Source organism: Dysidea avara, chromosome 12 (assembly GCF_963678975.1).
Source record: "Dysidea avara chromosome 12, odDysAvar1.4, whole genome shotgun sequence".
Taxonomy (NCBI): Eukaryota; Metazoa; Porifera; class Demospongiae; order Dictyoceratida; family Dysideidae; genus Dysidea; species Dysidea avara.
The window spans coordinates 17,778,377-17,799,322 of NC_089283.1; the positions used below are offsets into that span (position 1 = coordinate 17,778,377).

The window sequence follows — 20,946 nt, forward strand, 5'->3', positions numbered from 1 at the left end:
ATTCACAACAACACTGTAGCATAGCCTGGCCCTTTGCAAAATGAGGAAGAGTGTAGTCACTCTAGCATGTAGCATGTTACAGAAAACAGGTACATTAATCAGATTGCAGTGTTGGTAATTACAAGTTTTGTAAGATTTGTTTTGGAGTTACCAAAGGTACTATAGAATTGCATATTAATATGTAGAAGAGTTTGTCGTGAAGTTTTGTAAAGATGCATTATGACTAAGGCTGCTTGTAGTCGACAATAGGGTTTTCTTTAAAACAACAAATAAACGATAGAGGTACATAATAGTGTAAGGTCTTGTAGTTCGAAGTGATGCACTTGTGATGATGCCTAATCAATACGAAAAGTATATTTGGTTGTAACAGCTGTTTGTTAACCTATTTGTATGGTTATTAGATGTGCCATTCTTGCTGCTATTATTATGATATCATTGTTTAATTACATTCCATAATACGCTAGACTTCTTTTACGAAGGGGTGGGCACCACCAGACTAACACTATTGTCACACGAACACTCAAAAGTGAGTTAAACTTGGGTTGAGTATAAACCCAGTTTCTGTTCACAAGCAATCATCAGATGATGGTATTTTCATTGAGTGATAATTGTCTCCTAAGCACTTCATGCATTACTAAAAACTGCAATTTGCTTTTACTTTGCAGATCCGAGTTCAACCCTACTGCTTTGTAGGGTTGAACTCACTTGTGATATTTTATGACTTCGAGGTTCAACCCGGGTTAAGAAGCTCATATGAATGTGTTAACCCACGTTGAATGTGGATTTAAAGTGACCATATGAAAAGGGTGTAACTGTAGGTAGGCATTGTTGGGGATTCCAGACTGATTTTTTTCTATTCATTAGTGAAATCCTTAACACAGGCACTGGCTTGCAAAAGCATCTAGTACGTCTTTGATTCAGATGTCTGTATGGGCTGAAGCAGCTTGACTGATTTCTAAAGGTGACTTGATCCTCACCAATTGCCACAGGTAAGTTAGTAGATCAGCAGAGCTAGTAAAAATGAGCAGATTGTGCACTTTGTGAAGAAAGTATGAAACCTACCTACCATGAAGCATATTTTGAGATATGGAGCTATTGCAGATTTGGCCTTTGGTGTTCTCTACAGTTCATTTTATGCTCAAAAACAGTGACCTTTGTCCATATATCACCCATACAACACTCAATTTGTTCAAAATAGGTGACAAATTGAAGATCTTTATCCAAGAAACAGATTGATACTTGTTGCAAGTTCATAGCATATTCCATTTCAAAGTTATGGTTTTTTTTACCAGCAGCAAATTCAAATTAGAACCATGCATGCATTAATTGGCATGTACCGTCCAGAAACAGTTAATCAGCGTACTTGTCTACAAAGATCTGCAGTTGCTTCAAGAGTATACACTTGGTGATGATATGTCGTCATGTTACATATTCTTATTATGGCAGTTGCCCTATAAATTAACACTACACAAAACATTATTTTATCACTGCATATTTTAGATCTAACACTACAGACTTGTGCAGTGTTAAGGCCTTATTTTAGGTCCTGAGATATGTATATATGTTCAATACTTTTATCAGCCTATTATGCACCAAATTATGCTGACATAATTGTTGCAGTCATAGAGTAATTCACCTATTTGTGTATTACTTTCTATTTTTAATTTGGATTTAGGAATTGAAACTTGTTTCTATATTAACATGAGCAATTATTCAAAGTGCTTACAATTAGCATTTCCATTTTAATTCATTATGATAGCATTAGTACTGATTATGGGTAGTCATTACTCAAATAAAGTCCAGAGACTTACAGCACAAAGAGGTTTACATGTGCTTGCCACACTCTTCTTATTGAGTTATACTAAGATCTTATCAATGGCGTGTCATGTCTTGTTCTTTTGTACTCAGTAGACACACACAGTTATTCTGGTCAGTAGATACAACTGTAGAATTGTTTGGAGTTAAATTTACAATACTATTTGTTGTTTGCTAGCTGATTTTGTCAATGTTATTACCATTTAATTTTGTTCTTCTGTTTCAAAGTCATTTTCAAGATTCAAATTTGTAAATAATTTTAAACCACTTCTTGATGTACACGTACTTCAGTACATACAAGGACAAAATTTATATTGGACTGTACTGGAACTTTTAATGAGAGCTGTGTTCTTCAGCTTGTCAGCTCTCAACAATAAAATCAGCCTTTTTAGTGGAATAATAGTGACAGGAGTATTGCTGTCTATACAAGGTGTTGTACAACTCTTTAAGAGCCGGCTCAATAACATACAAGAATCTTTCATACTGCTTGACCTTTATTGGCGTACGTGTTTCAACTATATAATAACTTCAACGATGTACACAGTACAGTATCTCATCTTGGTAGTGCTTGTATACTTCATAATGTACACTAGTATAACTACATTATGTAATGTGAATTACAACAACTGATGTTTGCCATCCATTCTCATCTCAAAGAGTGGAGAATATAGGAGAAAAGTAAAACTATATCATATGAGTTGAGTAAATACTATGAGCAGTACAATCCCAAATGTTACATTTAATTACTGAATTTCGTGAACCTCTCATTACAGTGACTGAATAACTATGTGTGTATATGTACAGTATTACTCTTTGTATACATGTACAAAAATGTTTTGTGCCATGGTTTCATATAATTATACTAGTATTGGTCCCTTTTCTATGTGCAGGACATTACATATTAACTAAATTATATTGGGAACCAAGCTTTAACATCAGCGCCATTCATGCCCTATAGCATACATGGTGGTATCACTTTTAAGTACATGAACAATATGCCACCCTGCAAGTGTACTGATGTGAAGCATGCAGGTACTACAGTATAATACTGCAGTTATATTGCTTGCTAAGTTATAAGATAACTATGTGTGTAGTATTGTGCATATATCTGTTTTATACTTATGTTTATATACACAAGTGCACATTATATGCATAGTACTACACTGTAGTAGCATTACACAGGCCAGTTGTGTAACATAGGCCAGTTGTGTAACATCATTTGCTATTACACAGGCCAGTTGTGTAACATCATTTGCTGACATTATTAACTTGCAACAGAAAGAAATGAATTTATGTACCATATAGTGTTGGTACCTACCCCATAGTGCAGGACTTGCCTTATTGTGTATATTACACACCTATAACCCTAAGTTTAAGTTGAAATTGCTATACAATATTGTAACCCAAGTATTAGCTTATAACATTGACACCATTTACATGCCCTATAATTATGGTAATGTAGTACCCAACTTCGCACGAAGTATACAAAGTGAAAGTACATGAGAAGCAACTGCACACACCACTCACTGGAGGGACTATATATTTGCATAGTCCCAGTAACACAGTCATGTACATGTGCTATTGTGCAGATTACACAATATTACCTGCTCTATCATGTACTGTTGGTCACAACAATGTATTTCAGAACTATATTATACAGAAAATTATGACCAGAGCCTTAATATGGCTTGTATATACTGTGATTTTTAAAATTCTGTGCTGTACGTCAGTGCAAACTTATATGCTTAAAGCATACCCGTGTTTAAGCACTTTTATATTCCAAATCACATGCTTAAGAAAACTGTCTGTCTAGCAATAACCAGACTCTCCTGTAGATTCACTAATATTGTAGGATCAACCACATCTGTGATTCTGTGTACAAAGAAATAAGGAATAGAGTTAATGAAAATGTGAGAATTATTGCCCATGATACACTCTGTATTATGTGTTTAATGGCCAAGGTAACTACTGCTTCAGTAAAATAATTGGCATGGTTATATACTGCTGTAATTCATACATACTTAATTTTGGACTAAATGTCCACTATGACAGCTATACATACATGTGCTAGCAGACTCTGAATTGAGGTATGGTCAGGTGATTATCCAGCTAGCTATACCTACATAGACATAGTAGACTATTATGTGTGCACATGTGTAAACGAAATAATCACTCTCAGCTATGTTTCACTAGTACTGTTGCATCTTATCATTTACTTACTAGCTTTTAAGCAACACTCTGAAGGAAGATTGGAAATCCTTGGGTTGGGAAAATGTAGTATCCCATAGCAACAAAATGACAGCTATTGTTAGTACTACAAATAAACATCTACACGTCAGCCTTTGTGGTACCTCTATTACTTTGTGCAAGGACAATAATTTTGAAAACTCATTATTAGTATAGCGGCACAACCAAAAAATTTCATAAAGCCATGAAATTTTCCACACAAATAGTAGTCCTCAATATATATATATTTTCAGATATAGTGCCATCACTGATTTGACCTTTGGTGACCTTTACTGCCATTTTTGTACAGAAAATTGATCATTTTTGTCTTTAACTCCCTGAGGCAGTAATTAACTTGTTAAAAGATGGTAGATCTTGTTGATAGAAACAACTTGGTTTTTATTTGAAGTCAATAGGTGATTTCATTCTTAAGTTATGAGTATTTTTATTAGCTGCAAAATTTGATAAATTTATCCATAATTATCTGCCCACAGGTAATTCACACCTCAAGGGCAGGTAAATTTATCAAATTTTGCAGCTAGATCATAACTTTGTACTGAAATCACCTATTGACTTCAATAAAAACCAAGTTGTTTCTATCAGCAAGTTATTTATTTTGATATTATGTTTTAACAAATTAATTACTGCCTCAGGGAGTTAAAGACAAAAATGATGAATTTTCTGTACAAAAATTGCCATAAAAGTCACCAAGGGTCAACTCAGCAATGGTACTATATCTAAAATTACATGTCATGAGGAGTACTATTTATGTGGTGGTTTTTTGAAAAGTGCACAATATTGCCAATTTTGGGGGCTACGTGACATCATGCCATTTGTGTGGATTTTGTCTGTTGACTGACCATTAATGTAAGGTCTGGTCATGAATTGTATCATGTGGCTTCAGGCTTTCTGAAGTTTGGCTGGTCAAGCCACTGAAATTTTGAAATAAATACAAGAATGCTATATAATATTCTACAATAGTGACCTGATTTTGGAAAATCTGCTTTTTGCCTACTTTTGGGCACATCGGTAAATTTTATAGTTAAAATGAGGCACAGGGTGGTTCTCTGTCTTGTGTTAAATTGTAGCTTTATATCTTCAAGACATGTGAATCTAATACTTTATATATGACTACTGTGAGACTGTGTGACAAACGGTGAAGCATAATAGGCGCAGGATGTTTATATATGCCATACAGCTGGTCCTCAAAAGTTCAAAAAGATTTCCATACTCTAATAAAACAGTCAGTAATTAATTGACTAAATGAACAATATATCTTTACTTTTAATCATAGGGTGAAGTTATTATCTAAATCAAAACAGCCAAGCTGTAAAAAAGGGTGCAGACCCCAAAAAGCCACTATGAAAAAGATGTGAAATCCAAGTTGGCAGCCAAGAAATGGCTTTGATGGTAGGTAAAATCACAAAAATTTTAGTAACGACAATTCAGGTAAATTTGTAGTGCCTCCTCCACATTTCAATAGGACTCAACAAAAAAAATTCACCTGAATGGTTTCATTAAAATTTTTTGCTAGAATCACAGCCATTTCTTGGCCACCAACTCGGATTTCACATTTTTTTTCACCATGGCTTTTTGGGGGTGGCACCCTTTTTTACAGCTTGGCTGTTTTGGATCAGATATCACAAGTGTGTCATGTGGCAAGTACAGCCAGTGTGGGCGAACGACATGCTTGTTTACGGAACCAGAAACCGCCATTTTCATTATGATAATTGGTAAGGTAGCACAATGCTGATTATATCTAATGAAAATAATAAATTTAGGTTTTAATTAAAAAAGATTCAGGAAAGTAATTACATGTAACTAGTTAAAGTATGTGCATTAATTATAAAGCCTTTGTCATAACATGAGGGGGCAGTTTTGTAAAAATAGCTATTTTGGTAATTGGAGGTATTAGCTGACTATAGCTGTTGGCAGTATAAATCTAAGTGGGTGGTATTGTCTGGTGTTGATGGATTGTGGCAAGAAATAATTTGGTATTTGTAATGCTGGTTCCTGGTGGTGGACAATTCTGTGAAGAAGGGATAATCGATTTACTTTACGCCTCTGTTTTATGTGGGCCAGTCAAGGCTATTTAACATCACTGAAACACTGCTTTGAAAACTGTACATATCTGAGACCCTTCGAGGCAACAGCTAATAATGAGGATGGAGCTTGTGTATAGATGTTTCTGCTTCAGGATTCTGGGGAGGTAAATATCAGAAGGAATTTTTTATGTCAAAGTGTTTAATGTTATTAATGCACACAGCTTCGTATCGTGGTACCCAAGTATCCTCACTTTATCAATGACAACGGAAGTATAAACAACGTATTAGGGAAATTGAGATGGGTTCTTTTACTCCACTTGTATTGTCAACATTAAGGGGTGGTATGGGTCATGCTTCTGCTGTATTTGCTTTCCTTCTCTCTCTTCAGAAGGAGTTGTATATAGTTCAGCTGCCTTGCAGGATGACATAGTTATTCATTGTTACGTTCCACTCTTATATGTTTGAGAGGAGCTAGATCACATCAGGACTGTCCACTTTCACAAGGAGCACTTGACCTTGCACTAAATGAGGGTCAGGTGGCTTCAGCTCATTGATTGAAATTTGATCTTAGTATTTGTCTAGCACTTTTTAACATCTTTGGTACTAGGAGCAGTGGCAAGGAGTGTTGGTGACTCTGGGAATAAAAACTAAAAAAGTTTTAGCTCCATAGTGCTTAAACGGTATAATTAATCATTTCTGCTATGGAAACTTCCTCAGAGTAGGGAATCTCCCATTCCTAATTTGAGTTGAATCTGCCCAGCTATCATTGGGGTATACATGCCTTCAAAATTCGTCTTATTTCGGTTCTATAGCCATGCAGTCTTCAACAATTCCTGTAGTAAAGGGAAAGAAATTATCAAGGCCAACTATAGGCTGATTTTGGAACTTACAAAAAGAAGTAACTAAAACAGCCAAGTTGTGAAAAAGGTGTGGCCTTAAAAAGCCTGGGTGAAAAAGGTGTGAAATCAAAGATGGCGGCCAACAATGGTTGCAGTGATAATAAATTTTAATAATGGCAGTGTGCTTTGTTAAAATTTATTTATTAATAATAACATCATTGCAGCCATTTGTTGGCCGCCACCTTTGATTTCACAACTTTTTTCACCCAGGCTTTTAAGGTCACACTTTTTTTTCACAACTTGTGTGGATAATACAAACACAAAGTAAGACTATAGCAAAAATTACAACACACAAACAACACTGAATTAAATAGATGACAAGAAATGGCTTTTCATATACTGTAGTTTCGAAAGTTTCTAGGCCTTTAATGTTGGCTGGCAAGGAATTCCACAAATGGGTGGCTTTGTACTGGAAAAATCCTTGAGTAAAACTTAAATTGCGGTTGACAAGGTCGGCAAAATATAGTGCAGTCCATATAGTGTTGTAGTTAGTCTTATTATCAAATTAGAGATCATACTCATACACAACAAAGGTAACAGCAATAAAGTTAAAGTACAAAGTATAAATGGCAACATCATAACATATGTGCATGTATCTGCCCAAGATATGGCACATTTGTCTGTTTACTGTGTACATGCATACTTAGAAACTAATTTTAGATGAGCACTATTAGGAATATCACCATCTACTGCAAGTATTGTAGTAGCAACATCATGATCACATATCATTCTTACATCAATGGAATGACCATCTCCATCTCCAGTGTAATGAAATGTAAATGATTTAGAGGTGGCATCATAATCTATTCTCGGACTGTTATTTCCAATGTTGTAGTATACATCATGGTATGGGTCATACTGGCAGGCAGCTGCTCCATCACATTTTCCAGAAGAATCCTCTAAATGTATTCCACTGCAAGGATTGTAGTAGTAGGTATGGCCTTCATTGTCTTTAGCAGTCAGTGGTGCATATGGGTTGTCTAGATCATGAAGGTTGATCACTGCACCATCACTAGTACTCTTACAGGTACATGAGTCAGTTTGGTCGCATGTTCCATTTGATGGTGGACCACCACAACCATTAGGACAGGCACACACACTGTAGAGATTGTATGTATATCCATCACCAACTGCTCTAAACACAGGCTTATCTGTTTGATTGTGATCACAAATCAAATTCACAGTTGAAAAACTATCATTGAATTGAATGTACTGTACAGCAAGTTGATTATTGTTGAATACAAACCTTGAGTAGTATGCTCTACCTAAAGGAATAATTGATTCCCCTTGCTCTTCACATAGTGAGTTATTTTTACATGAGGGGTTCGTCATAGCTGAGCAAGGATTGTATAGAAAGGTATTTGTTGGACTTACTTCATCTCTAAGTGGGCTACTTGGATTATCAAGAGAATGAAGGTTAATTGTACCAGTTCCATCTGACATTTCACAACTACATGAATCCTTAGCTCTACATTCCCTCAGTGATTTTGTACATTTTCCAGGACATGCACATCGCGTGTAGAGCAAAAAGGTATAAAACTGTTGAAGTGTCTCTCCGTTAAACACAAATCTTCCTTTCATTTCAGATTCATCGCATACCAAACCTACTAGTGATACTCTGCCATCTGTAGTGCTATCTTTAGACAAGTATAATGCAACTATAGTATGATTTTCATCTTCTCCATACGCAAACTCAGTGGTGTCAAGATTTCCCAAGTCATATGGTTGTATTCCATCATGAGTCTGACATATACCAGTATTTGGACACCCATAGTCAGAGAAATTGAAACACGGGTTATAGGAGAAGTTATACCAGAGGTTGGTTTGTTCAGATTTTCCTTCAACTACAAATTCTGGTTCATGTTTACCACTTACTATATCATGTAAATTAATCACGCCGGATGGTTCTACACCACTTAATCTACAAGAACACTGGTCAATTTTAGTACAAACAGGCTGTCCATCAATATTTGTTATGAACGCTAGAATCACCATCACCACAAGTACAGCAGCAAACTTCATCTTGAAGAGAAACACGTGCAATTGTTTAAATAGCAAAACCAAAACAGTTATCACTTTAATTGTGTGCACAATAGTTATGTATGGTAGTACTGTATAGTAGGGACCATGAATGGTTGGATTGGTTGCATTTTCCTGCTAAAAATGTAAACCAAGAACCATTCTTCACAACATCTTGGCACTATTGGTTAGGCATAACAATACCCAAATGTGCCTCCTGAAATGTTACCTTAAGATTTAATTTGATGGAATTTTCTACCTTACCAAATAATTGATCCTTACAATTGTGATGGAAGCCTGAAACACATCTAAATGATAAGTTGGATCTTTTCCTACACAATTCACTGAATGTGCCCTTGCTCACCCTTGTAATGAACTGACAAAAGCAGCCAGGTTATCCAGTTTAGTCTTCAAGGAGGTAAAAGCAAAGACCAGTCTAAAGACTTGTAGTTTTCGTTGTTGCTGTATTGATAGTATTTGCATGTAACTGTGGCTATTTATGTCAAGCTCCAATCACATGATTGATATGAAACTTGGTGGGTGTGTATATTGTTACACACTAAATTGCATCATCTATGGCAGGATATGGCAGAGTTTTTAGATGTAGTGCATTTTAGCACCTAGTTGATATGGAAAATATATGTAGTCATAACAAGTACCGGTAATTGATAATACCTACTCCAGAGGCATATTATATAGGTGGGTTTCTGTGGTTTCAACAGAAATCCCCTTATAAATTTAGCTTGGTAGCAGTTTTAGCTATTCCATTGTTGTTACTGTATTGACAACTTATCATAGCACAATACTGTGTACCACTGTATTTCAGTAGGATGACCTTAAACAGTTTCCACTCGACTCAGCATTGCATTGATTGATTTATGGGTCGGGTGTGCGAGACTACGGCTAGCAAACCTCACCAGTTATAGATTTGATCAAAAACCATTATCTACTCCAAATAAATTCTCTGTTTCCCATCCTCACTGGACTCTGCGGCATTTTTGCAAGCAGGTGAACAGTCTGGCCATTTCCATTATAATATTGGCAGCCATTATTTTTCTGGCACATTTCCATGAAAAGCTGCATAAATGTGCTTAAGCTTGTACCTTCCTTTTTATTTTTAAGTTGCAAAAATAACACAAATGTAGGAAAATAATGGAAGAATACAGAATAATGGAAGGAGAGCTGACAGTAACCAGATGCGAATGGAAACACAATTTATTTGGAGTGGCCTAAATAACGGCAATGTAATACACACATGGTAAACCTTGGCCACATGTGACTACAAAGAACTGGTTCAAAAATGAAACCAGTGTGGGCACAACAAGGGTGAGAAATATAAAATTATATGCTAGCGATTATTGACCGTGTTTCGTCCTTTAACTCGACTCGGTATACATGCAATTGCATTTAACTAGTATCCATTATAGCTATTAAACTCTCAGCAATACTTATATTTGACCTCACTCTGCATTAAAAGTGATCGAGATACTCTAATAGAGCAGTCAGTTATGTAAGTACTCTAATAGAGCAATCAAAGCTATATAGCTTATGTTCATTTCACAGTTTAAAGTATTGGGTTTATACCTACTCAGAGCTTCTAAAACTTCAGAATTTTCTGGAGGCAGTTCCTCAGACACTTCAGTTTTTACCCCAATTATAAAAATAAATCAATTTTCAGAAACCCCCTTTCAGAAATCCTATATATTTTGTATGGCCTCAGTCTACCATGTAGAGCATTAATTGAATTGATCTACAAATATGGGACCACAGCTTAGACTTCCAAAATTGTAAGTCACCAATGAGATTCGAGATCTTCAATTACATCATAGACCTGGCTAAACATCATAGTATATCAATAAGATCACGTAGTCGACAAGCACAGATTATGCGTGCTCGGTAAATGAACAAAGGTCTCAATACTCCGTAACAGACCATGTGCATGATCTATTTATTAAACAAAAAGTGCATTGTTAAGCAGCGTGCCCAAGAATTTTGACAGTGAAGGAATCCCATATAAAAGTACCGGTAGTAAAATGCGGCTCAAGCTATAACTCGCCACTAACAGTACAGACAGGGCTCCTCTAATCTGTTATACAGGTAGAGGAATCTATCGTTCCAGAAGTATGCTGGTAAGTAGTCTATTTCCTGAGATTCAAATTTTCCCACGTACATTAGATTGCATCCATTGACGTATAAAATATCACATAATGAAATAACAATACAAAAATGAACCAGGCCACGCCCCTAACTACAAAAATAAATTTGGAAATGTATTACTGGCATTGGGAAGAAAGTGAAAAATTCGGTTACCATTACTTTTTACACTTTGTGCGAGTGCCTTTGTAAACTAATACGGTCAGTTTTTACATTAAAAATTAATATATTACACATATACAAGTTTATAGCGCAATACCTATAGGGCCAGTATTTGCTATTTTACGATATACAGTAGTCCCTAGCAATTTCTCCCAATGGTTTTGTATGGCAATTGTATTGTGGTTTTGAGTTGTCGTGCAAAAATGTTCCTGCAGATATTTGCTGTATTGTAGAACATTTTACGATCACAATCGTATTCTTCAGAATCTGGGATACATTTTATGCCAAAGCCTTTGAAATGATATTTTGCTATTTAGTGTTGAAATGAAGCGATGAATGTAAACAGCAACATTTCATGTCGTGTACCAAGTTTCTCACCTCACCAGGATCTCTGTCTGTCTATTTCAGCCAGAATTCAGTGAGTTAGCACTTTTCTGTGATACTTGTGTATGAATGTGAGGTGGGGGATCTGTAAAGGTTCCCTAAGCAGACAAGTACACAAAAAAACTTGGAATTTTCAACTAGAGTAGGGACCATAACACATCGATAAAAAGTACTGAAACAAGCTGGAATAGTGCATAATATTAAATCACAGTAAAACAATAAGAAATTCCTACTGTGCTCTTTTTGTGTACTTGTTTGTTTACTTTTTTTGTAAAATAAAATTATTATGACTGGTGAACCCACAATACTGCATCAAAAGAAATAAAAAGTGGTGCTGCATGCCCCAGCTACCAATTGTCGTCTGAAAAGTGAAGTATCCATTACGCTTCGTTGTCAGCTTTGTTTAACCCGTTACACAGCATTACGAATCAAGAACTGTTAAAAAAACAATCAAAGTAACCACTATGAAAAGTACGGATGATTTTCGTTATGAAGGGAAGCCATTACATGCTACTGCCAAATTGAGCTGCCAGCAAAGATGAATGGGACACAAAGAACACTGGTAAGTCCATAAAGAATGCATTGTATGTACTGCGGTATGCTAAAAGGCACCTTCAGGCCAAAGCAACATTGAACAGTGAAAAATCAAGCCCATAACCTTAGCCGTTATTGAGTTATGCTTGTCTGAGGCATCAGTCAGGCAGTCAGTCAATCAGTCACTAGAAAATTCCATTGAATAATTTAAAAAATAAAATTCATAGCAACTTGTTGAAAGCATTTCGGATCCATCTGAAGACTTGTTTGGGCTCAGTTTTACCTAACCAATACTGCTTCATCATCGTTACGGGAAAGTGAGGCTGGTTTTTGAGTGGTTTTTTCATGGGCCACACCTACACCTTTGTGGTCCCTACTGTCGTACTGTATCTGTTAGGCATGAGGCTATTATGCTCCAAAAATTGAGCATTATGCTTTTGAGCAGTGCTCAAAAAATCACCTATTATGCTTTTGAGAATTGCCCATTATTCCCAAAATTATGCCACAATAATTGGCTAATAATGCCAGTTTATTGCTGTATCAGACCATTTTCATTGTTGTTTAAGGTTCCAATAGTCTTGAATTCTTTAGTTGGTTGCTGTATTAGAGTATTTCGTTTCAACGTGACTGCTTTATTAGAGTAAATAATATTCAGTGACTGTTCTATTAGAGTTTCTGACTGCTCTATTAGAGTATCTCGATCTTTTTAATGGAATTGTGCAATCTGCAGATTTTCCTACTGTTAAAGCTTTATAATCACCTCAAAATGCTAGCATAATTCCTGATTCCCACACATACCTATTATGCCGGCATAATCGCCGCATCCCTAGTATCTGTAAAGGTTCCCTAAGCAGATAAAAAAGGTCAGCTGTCTTGTATAAATGTTCATCAATCTCAGTGAATCGAGTATAAACGTATTGTGGCTACTATAGTTAATGTGTGAAAATCATTCATACATGTTGGATCCTTCTAGATGAAAGTTTTACAGTTGTGTTCTAGAGACCAAGATGGTCAGTGTATCTTAAAAAGTACGTGACATGCATTAATGCTACCATATAAGGTTTTATGCTGCATGTAACATATATTGGTTATTCACAAAACATGTCTTCTTGTGGGTATTCAGGTCACCAATAGTTATGCCTGACAGATCCAATGTAAGGAGGACTGGTATTTGAATGTGTGGAGATGAAGTTGAAGAACTATTCTACTGGCAGCTTGACACCAACAGCATAATCCATTACTAATCATTATTAGTCTAGGGATGTGACATTGCTGTAACTTCCAAAATTCAATTTAAAGTGTGATATCTTTACTGAAAGTAGAAAATACAACAGATTGGCCCAGTAGTACTGTCAAATATTCATTTAATGGTTCTACATGTGTTGATGGACAATGCAGGTAATCTAGTACTGCTATTCATAAATGTTTATATCGGGAAAAGCTAGTTACATGTATGTTGATCAGATTATTGCAGCTTCAATGGCATCTGCTGAATAATTATATATACTGATACTGTAAGGAGGATAAGGGTGGTGAAATGGCTGGCTGTGACAATCATAATTGTTAGTATGGCTCGTGGTTTCACCTTGAATGTCTTGAGATACCTAAACCACTTTCCAGTAAGTGGTATTGTCCAAACTGCAGGACAATGCCTCAGTTTTCCCATAAGCGGTCTAAGCAATGACTTCACATTCTTGTATTTACTAACATCATGTATATGCCGCATTAAATTGTTCTGCAGATTTTTTATAATGACATACATATATAACAAGAGTTGGACTCTTAATAATAAGAGTTGGTCTCTTACTAACCGATACAATCTGCCGTTAAACCATTAATATTAATTAATACTTAAATGTTACAGTAACATAACTAATCCACTGAAACGACCAAAACACACAGCTTGTTTAGTGCTGAACATACTAATATTATTTTATCAATTGGTGGTTTGTCACCGGGGTATTTGGGCTTCAGAAATTCAACTGGCACATAACTCATCAATAATGAGTAACTCTGATGGGTAGCTCCAATGATACATTCTTTGTGTATATGCACATTAGCCAACTTCCTTGTTGCTTCAACATCAATGGGGAAAGTTGTGAGTAGTCATTTGTAAATTATGGAATGTGAAGTGTTGTCTGCATTCTGGCCACATCTTCAGCAATATCAAATCCCTGATCAGCTAGAACGCAATCTCCAGGAAGCAGTTTATTTAAATATCCAAAGTGGACTGTTAAAAGCTTGTCACTGACCCTTCCACCCCAAGCAGGTGAAATGAAGGTTGTTACACCCTGTGGGCACATTGCAATGAATACCTTAGCTGTATTTATGACCCGATGAACAAAAACCCAACTTGTTAACATTTTCCTTGAATTTCATTTTATGATATTTGTGTTATCTAGATGGACTGTAAAAGTTTCAGCCTTTTCTGGTATGTGCTTTTGGAGTTATAGCGATAGACAACAAGAAGAGCAAAACAATCAATTTATACGGTGCCTATATATACGGAAAGAAAATTACAGGCACTTGTTTAATCGATCATTACTCTTGAGTGCAATGGGCTACAGAATTGGGACTTGTGTCATTCTATTCATCATGAACTGGGACATTCAGCAAGGTATAGATTTGGCTTAAATACACCCATACTATTAAGCAAGAAGGCTGTTCAAGCTTAAACATGACAAAGATAAAGTTATGTTTTACTGCAACGTAAACAAACACACGTAACTCACGTTTGCTCCATGGTACAGAAACGAAACAAAGATATTCCTACTCTCCATGAAGAGGCGAATCCATTGTTATATTAGATTATTCAATTCCAGTCTTCCTTCTTTGTTTACTGAAGCGATAAAATATTGTGTAAATATTTTATGTAGCACATGTTTTTACCCAATGTATTTCAATGGCATTTACCTCTAAAACAGAACTATGCAAACAAGTCGGATTTTTGCTAAGCGGGTCACATTTGCATGTTTGTATTGAGACCATGTACATAGATGATTTTGCCACTAGATGACTGGGGGTTTCAATTTTGATCTCATAACAGTCAATGATTGCCACAACCATAGTGCCATATGTTGCCTGAAAACAACTGGGCATAGTCTTCCATAGTTTGTCTCTTTCAAGCTACTTAATAAGCCACTCCAAATGAGAAGCCATTACCAAACATTTCATGAAAATTCCTGCAGACAGTTGATAAAGAAATTCCTAATCAGTAAGCAATGTCTTGAAATCCAAAGTTCAGCTTAAATTTCATCAGAGCTATCATAAATGACCTCCAGTAGTATGGGCGTTTCTCACCGAACCCATTACTAATTCAAATGTTTTCAACAACAGAAGGCTTGTAGCTAAACCAGTATAGTAATATTGTACCTTGTCATCATCTGAAATAACATTGTTCTCAGAGACACAATTGTCATCATCTGTCTGCACAGCTTTGTTGCACATTTTAGAGGATCTCAGAGTTTGCATTTTGCTGTTAACTGTCTCTATTCCTATGCTATTTGTCAGTACACTGAGAAATGGCTGACCAGACTGTTCTGTTGTTGTACTGGTGATGGTCAAGGTATCAGTCAAGGTACCGTTCGATATACTAGTCAAGCTACTGGATGAAGTATCAGTCAAGATACTGGTCAAGTCACAAGATAAGTAATTGGTCAAGGTATTGGATGACTTACTGGTCAAAGTACTGGATGAGGTATCAGTCAAGGTACTGTTCGAGATATTAGTCAAGGTACTGGATGAGGTATCAGTTCAAGTCACTGGATAAGTAACTGGTCAAGGTACTGGTAGAGATACTGGTCAAGGTACTGGATGAGGTATCTGTCAAGGTACTGGTCAGTACACTGGATGAGTAAATGGTCAAGGTACTGGATGAGTAACTGGTCATGGTACTGGACAAATAACTGGTCACAGTACTGGATGAGATACTGGTCAAGGTACTGGATGAGTAACTGGTCACAGTACTGGATGAGATACTGGTCGAGGTACTGGTTAATTTACTAGTTGGGGTACTGGTCAAGCTACTGATCTGAGAATTAGAATCACAAAGTGTTTGATTTTTGATGGGCTTTATTCAGTACAAACGTAATATTGACGTACAATAGATGTTTTAGGCACTGCATGCTGATTTAGTGGTAAGTTTCCTGGATATAAATACAAATCCCGCTTACCTTGGGGAAAGTTCGCAATCAATCCCCCAACCATCAGCTCGTATCTGTGGTAGTCAAGCATTACATTGATGGCTGTGCCTAGAGTCATGGCAGTCATGCAATTAAAAAAACTTAAGACCAAAAAACTTAAGAAAATGAAAAATAAAAGGTTTGAAAAAAGTGAGTTTCGAACCCAGGACCTCTCATTTATTTTATTACCGAGCAGACAGCTCTGATGTGCCCAGATCATACTCTAGCTCAGTGTTCTAACCACTGGCACTGCAACCCTACACCCTTAGTTTGTACCTTATATATGCCATTCATGAAGAAGCCTATACTTATTTAACTAATCACTTGCATGTTTACATGTACCATATACTCAATTCTGAGTCCTGTACATTACAAATAAATAAATAATACCAGTAAAGAAGAAACCAAACCTGAACCTGACCCTAGTTCTAAAGTACAAGACGCGTCCCCTAAAGTCGAATGTTCGGAGCACGTTAGCTACTAGGCGCGTGCCCTAAAGTCGAATACTAGACGCGTGCCAACCCTAGCCAGGGGCCACTCTCTTAAGCTTTTTAAAGAAAGATCAAGATTACTTGTTAGGCAGAACTTTTTTACAAATAGAATAGTCAATCTATGGAACTCATTACCTGACTTTAACATTTCAGCATCAACAGTTGCAACCTTCAAGCTGCGCTTGGATAATTTTTGGAAGCAATCTAGATATGGGCACCTTCAAAGGCCTGCGGCCTAGCCTGGCAAGTTAGCTTGCCTTGGCATCTACAAGCCCATTAAATAATAATAATAATAATAGCCGCGGTTCGCCTCAAACTCAACAAAAACTTTACTTCATACAACTAGTGTGTGAATGCGCCGTGACTTTAGCAGCAAAATGTCCAGCCTCGCCGAGTGACGTGACTCTAGGCACAGCGTAGCTACTCGGTAGCTACGTACATCCACATCGCTAGGCCATTATGAAATAGTCTCGCGCCCTCGCTCGCGCCGGTGACCAGACCGCTTTTTCTTTTTCATTGGGTGGAAAAGGATATTTTTTTCCCTGTCCAAAGACAACCGAAGAGAAACAAGTGGTCTCAGTGGCCTTGAGAAACTATAGCTACTTTTCACTGATGCTTATGATGAGAGCGCTCACCTCGTAACGACTTTCTTTACCACTGCACTCCTCCAACCAATAAGTAATCTACAGGTACTCGTAACGATTGCAAGTGTCACTACTGTTGCCACAAGCCCACAACTCAGTTTCGATGCGTCTTGTGATGCATAGTCTCGTGACAGACCCCACCCACGCTCGGGCCTGCCGAGTGCCCACCCTCCGACGCTGCCCACTAATCAGCGCGCATGTCGGATCTCAGATATAGGTATATTAGAGTGGGAAGTGTGGACATTTTGGTGCATTTCAGGCCTGGATTTGTGACCGGATATTTGGAAAACCAGCTTTACTGTCACTGCTGTCATACATGAAAATCACTCCATCCACCCACGCGCTTAATCACGGGATCACAATGTGTGAGCCTGTCCTAATGGTTGTGGCAGAGTACTCCATCATCAAATGGAACATGTAGCTAACCAAACTGACATAGCTACCTGTAAGAGCACTATATACGTATAGTGATGGTGAAGTGATCAACCTTCATGATCCAGACAATCCTTATGCATTACTGGCTGCTAACCACTAAAATCCTTGTTATTCATTTCATTTTTAATTAATAGGATTCCAGATATCCATAAATTTTGCAAAAAGTTCTCCGTGAATCTTCCGTTGGAGAGTTGGCACAATCAATTCGCTGCCGTACAAACAATTGGATCATTTCTAGGGTTTCTGGGGGCAAGGAATACGATGGTGTAGTTAGTTTTCTGCTACAAATATGTTTGTGTGGAGTTTTGTGCCAATTATAAGATTATTTTGCGATCATATAGCCACCACAATGTTATGTTCTCTTTGCATGAAACGACTCAGGACATGTTAGTTACACCAAGGTGAGCATTTTTGTCCATGTAGTTTTCAATATTAGCTACTATGCTAAAAGTCAGCAAATTTGCACCACAAATAGCTCATCTCTTTGATGCACCATTTTGGTAGCTGTCAAGGAGCTGTACATTAAGAGACAATATAATCATACAAGCAGCTATAAATCAACAGTACAACTCCTTGCTTTGCATGCACATTGTCTTTTTGAGTAGAGGTGACTGGTACAGAGTGGTTGCACTTCACCATGTGTATGCTGTTTTTCCATCCGTAAGATGCTAAATGCATGTAACTATTTAGTGGCTTTCTGTGGAGGTGATCTTTATTCAGAGGGTCTTACAAGTAAGGTTACACTGCATGTGGTCCATTTATTAAGGTATTTATAACAGAAGTTCAAAATGTGATTGCAAAGCTCAGTTATAAGCATTTATTCAATTGTGCCATTTTTGGGACTATTTTCAATGGAAAGATATGGAGAAATTTTTGCCTATTTTCAAAGACAAAATTGCTTCATCCTATGATGGATTTTTGAAAACTAATTAAGTGTTTATGAGATCCTAAGGGAGTACTGCACAAGGCCATGCTAAATAAAAACTATTTCCATTAATTTTAAAATTCTCCCGGAATCACTATTATTAATTAGCAGAGTCTCTAAAGGGGTAAAACGCTAATATAAAAATTAAGTTGGTTATTAGTTAATACAAGTTTAAAATCTGCAAGGGATAGGTTATTAATGTTATTGATTTGGAGACTGTTCCATTCAGGTATTGTTCTGGGGAAGAAGGAGAATTTGTAAGAATCACAAGAGGTTTTTGAATGTGGTAAAATTTACAAGGATGATGCATGATGTGATCTAGTTGATGTCAGTCTTGCGGGTGAGGGTAAATATTGTTCAGGTATTAATTGGAGATGGTTTACAACTTTAAATAGTAAGATCAATCTAAGATATTTACGATGACTTTGGAGGGTTGGCCATTTCAAATCATTTAGCATTACAGTTACTCTGTCCAAATTGTTATTCCATGGTTTATTGAGAATAAATCTTGCTGCTCTGCGTTGCATTGACTCTAGTTTGTTGATGTCTGTTGATGGTGAGGGTCCCAAATAGGAGCACAATATTCAAGTAGTGGAAACACTAGTTGTTTGTATGCTTGTTCTTTCAAGTAAGTAGAGCAGGTTCTTAGATTTCTTTGTAGGAATCCCAGTGTTCGATTTGCTTTGTTATAAGTATACAGGATGTGCGTTTGCCATGACAGTTTTTCATTGATCCACACTCCAAGATATTTCACCGACTTTAGTTGAGTTTCATACATTGTATAGGTGTAGTTACTTGTAGTGTGGAGATGTGATATTCGTAAAATGTTACATTTAGATATATTAAATTCCATTTACCAGGTTGTAGCCCACTTGGATAGTTGGTTTAAGTCTTGTTGTAATGTTGTATGATCTTCGGGAGTGTTTATGGTTCTATATATTATGCAGTCATCTGCAATTAGACGAAGCTGGCTTTGTATATCATCAGCTATGTCATTGATGTACACAAGGAAAAGTGTTGGGCCAAGAACAGACCCTTGAGGTACTCCAGAATTGACCTTGCATGGGGAAGATAATGCACCATTTATAATTACTTGTTGAGAACGATCTGATAAGAAAGCTGTAAGCCATGATAAAGTGTCACCAGCAATACCATAGAACTCAAGTTTATGCAGGAGTCGTTGGTGGGGTACCTTGTCAAAGGCTTTGGAAAAATCAAGCATGCAGGTGTCAACTTTTTTTTTTTGTATTTATAGCCTTAGCAAAATAGTTAGGAGTTGTGTTTCACATGAGTGTCTAGGTCTGAAACCGTACTGATGTTTCAATAAAATATTGTGGGTATCAAAATGATTCATTACGTGACTACATATTATATGCTCTAAAGTTTTACAGATTATGGAACAAATGTTAAAGAAATGGGACGGTAATTTCTGGCATCACTTCTTGATCCTGCTTTGATACAGGTGTGACATAGGCTTGTTTCCACACGGATGGTATGATTCCAGTTCTTAGTGAGGATTGAAATAAGTGTGTTAACATAGGTGCTATTTCATTGGCAGTGTTCTTCAGAAAGCAAGAATGGATATTGTCAGGACCAGCTGATTTGTGTGGATTGCTGTCTGAGAGTAACTTACATACACCTGAGGTAGTAATCTCAATGTTGTCAATTTGTGGATAGTGGGATGGGCCTTTGTGTGGGAAATTTGTTAAGTCTTCAGTAGTAAACACTGTTTGAAATTGATGATTGAGTACTTCTGATTTTTGTTGAGAGTCAAAGACTAAACTCCCAGCTTGGGATTTAAGACTAGTAATGGTTATATTATTGTTTTTCTTCCGATTTTTAATGTATCTCCAGAAGAGCTTTTACCATCCATGTCATCAGAAAATAAGGCATTGGAAAGATAGTTAGTGTGCTGCTGTCTCATTTGATTGCGCACTTTTTGATGAATGTTTTTGTATTCCCTCCATTTAGCACAGTAACTACTGTTGTAACGTTTTGCAGTATTATAGAGTCATTACTTTTTTCTGATGAG

The 20,946-nt window shown here is 36.7% G+C and overlaps 1 protein-coding gene across 1 annotated transcript; it reads right to left on the reverse strand.

The window, feature by feature from the left end:
• Nucleotides 1–7,485: 7,485 nt before the first annotated feature.
• On the reverse strand, nt 7,486–17,674 carry LOC136241101 (uncharacterized). The gene is made up of 2 exons (XM_066032273.1): nt 17,546–17,674; nt 7,486–9,007 (listed from the first exon to the last, which is right to left on the reverse strand). Exon 2 carries the CDS (start codon nt 9,005–9,007, stop codon nt 7,610–7,612), a length of 1,398 nt encoding a protein of 465 aa, XP_065888345.1. The 5' UTR covers nt 17,546–17,674; the 3' UTR covers nt 7,486–7,609.
• Nucleotides 17,675–20,946: the final 3,272 nt, after the last annotated feature.

Excerpts from the sequence above, each read along its gene's own strand:
- LOC136241101 (XM_066032273.1), bottom strand. The coding sequence starts at position 9,007 with ATGAAGTTTGCTGCTGTACTTGTGGTGATGGTGATTCTAGCGTTCATA.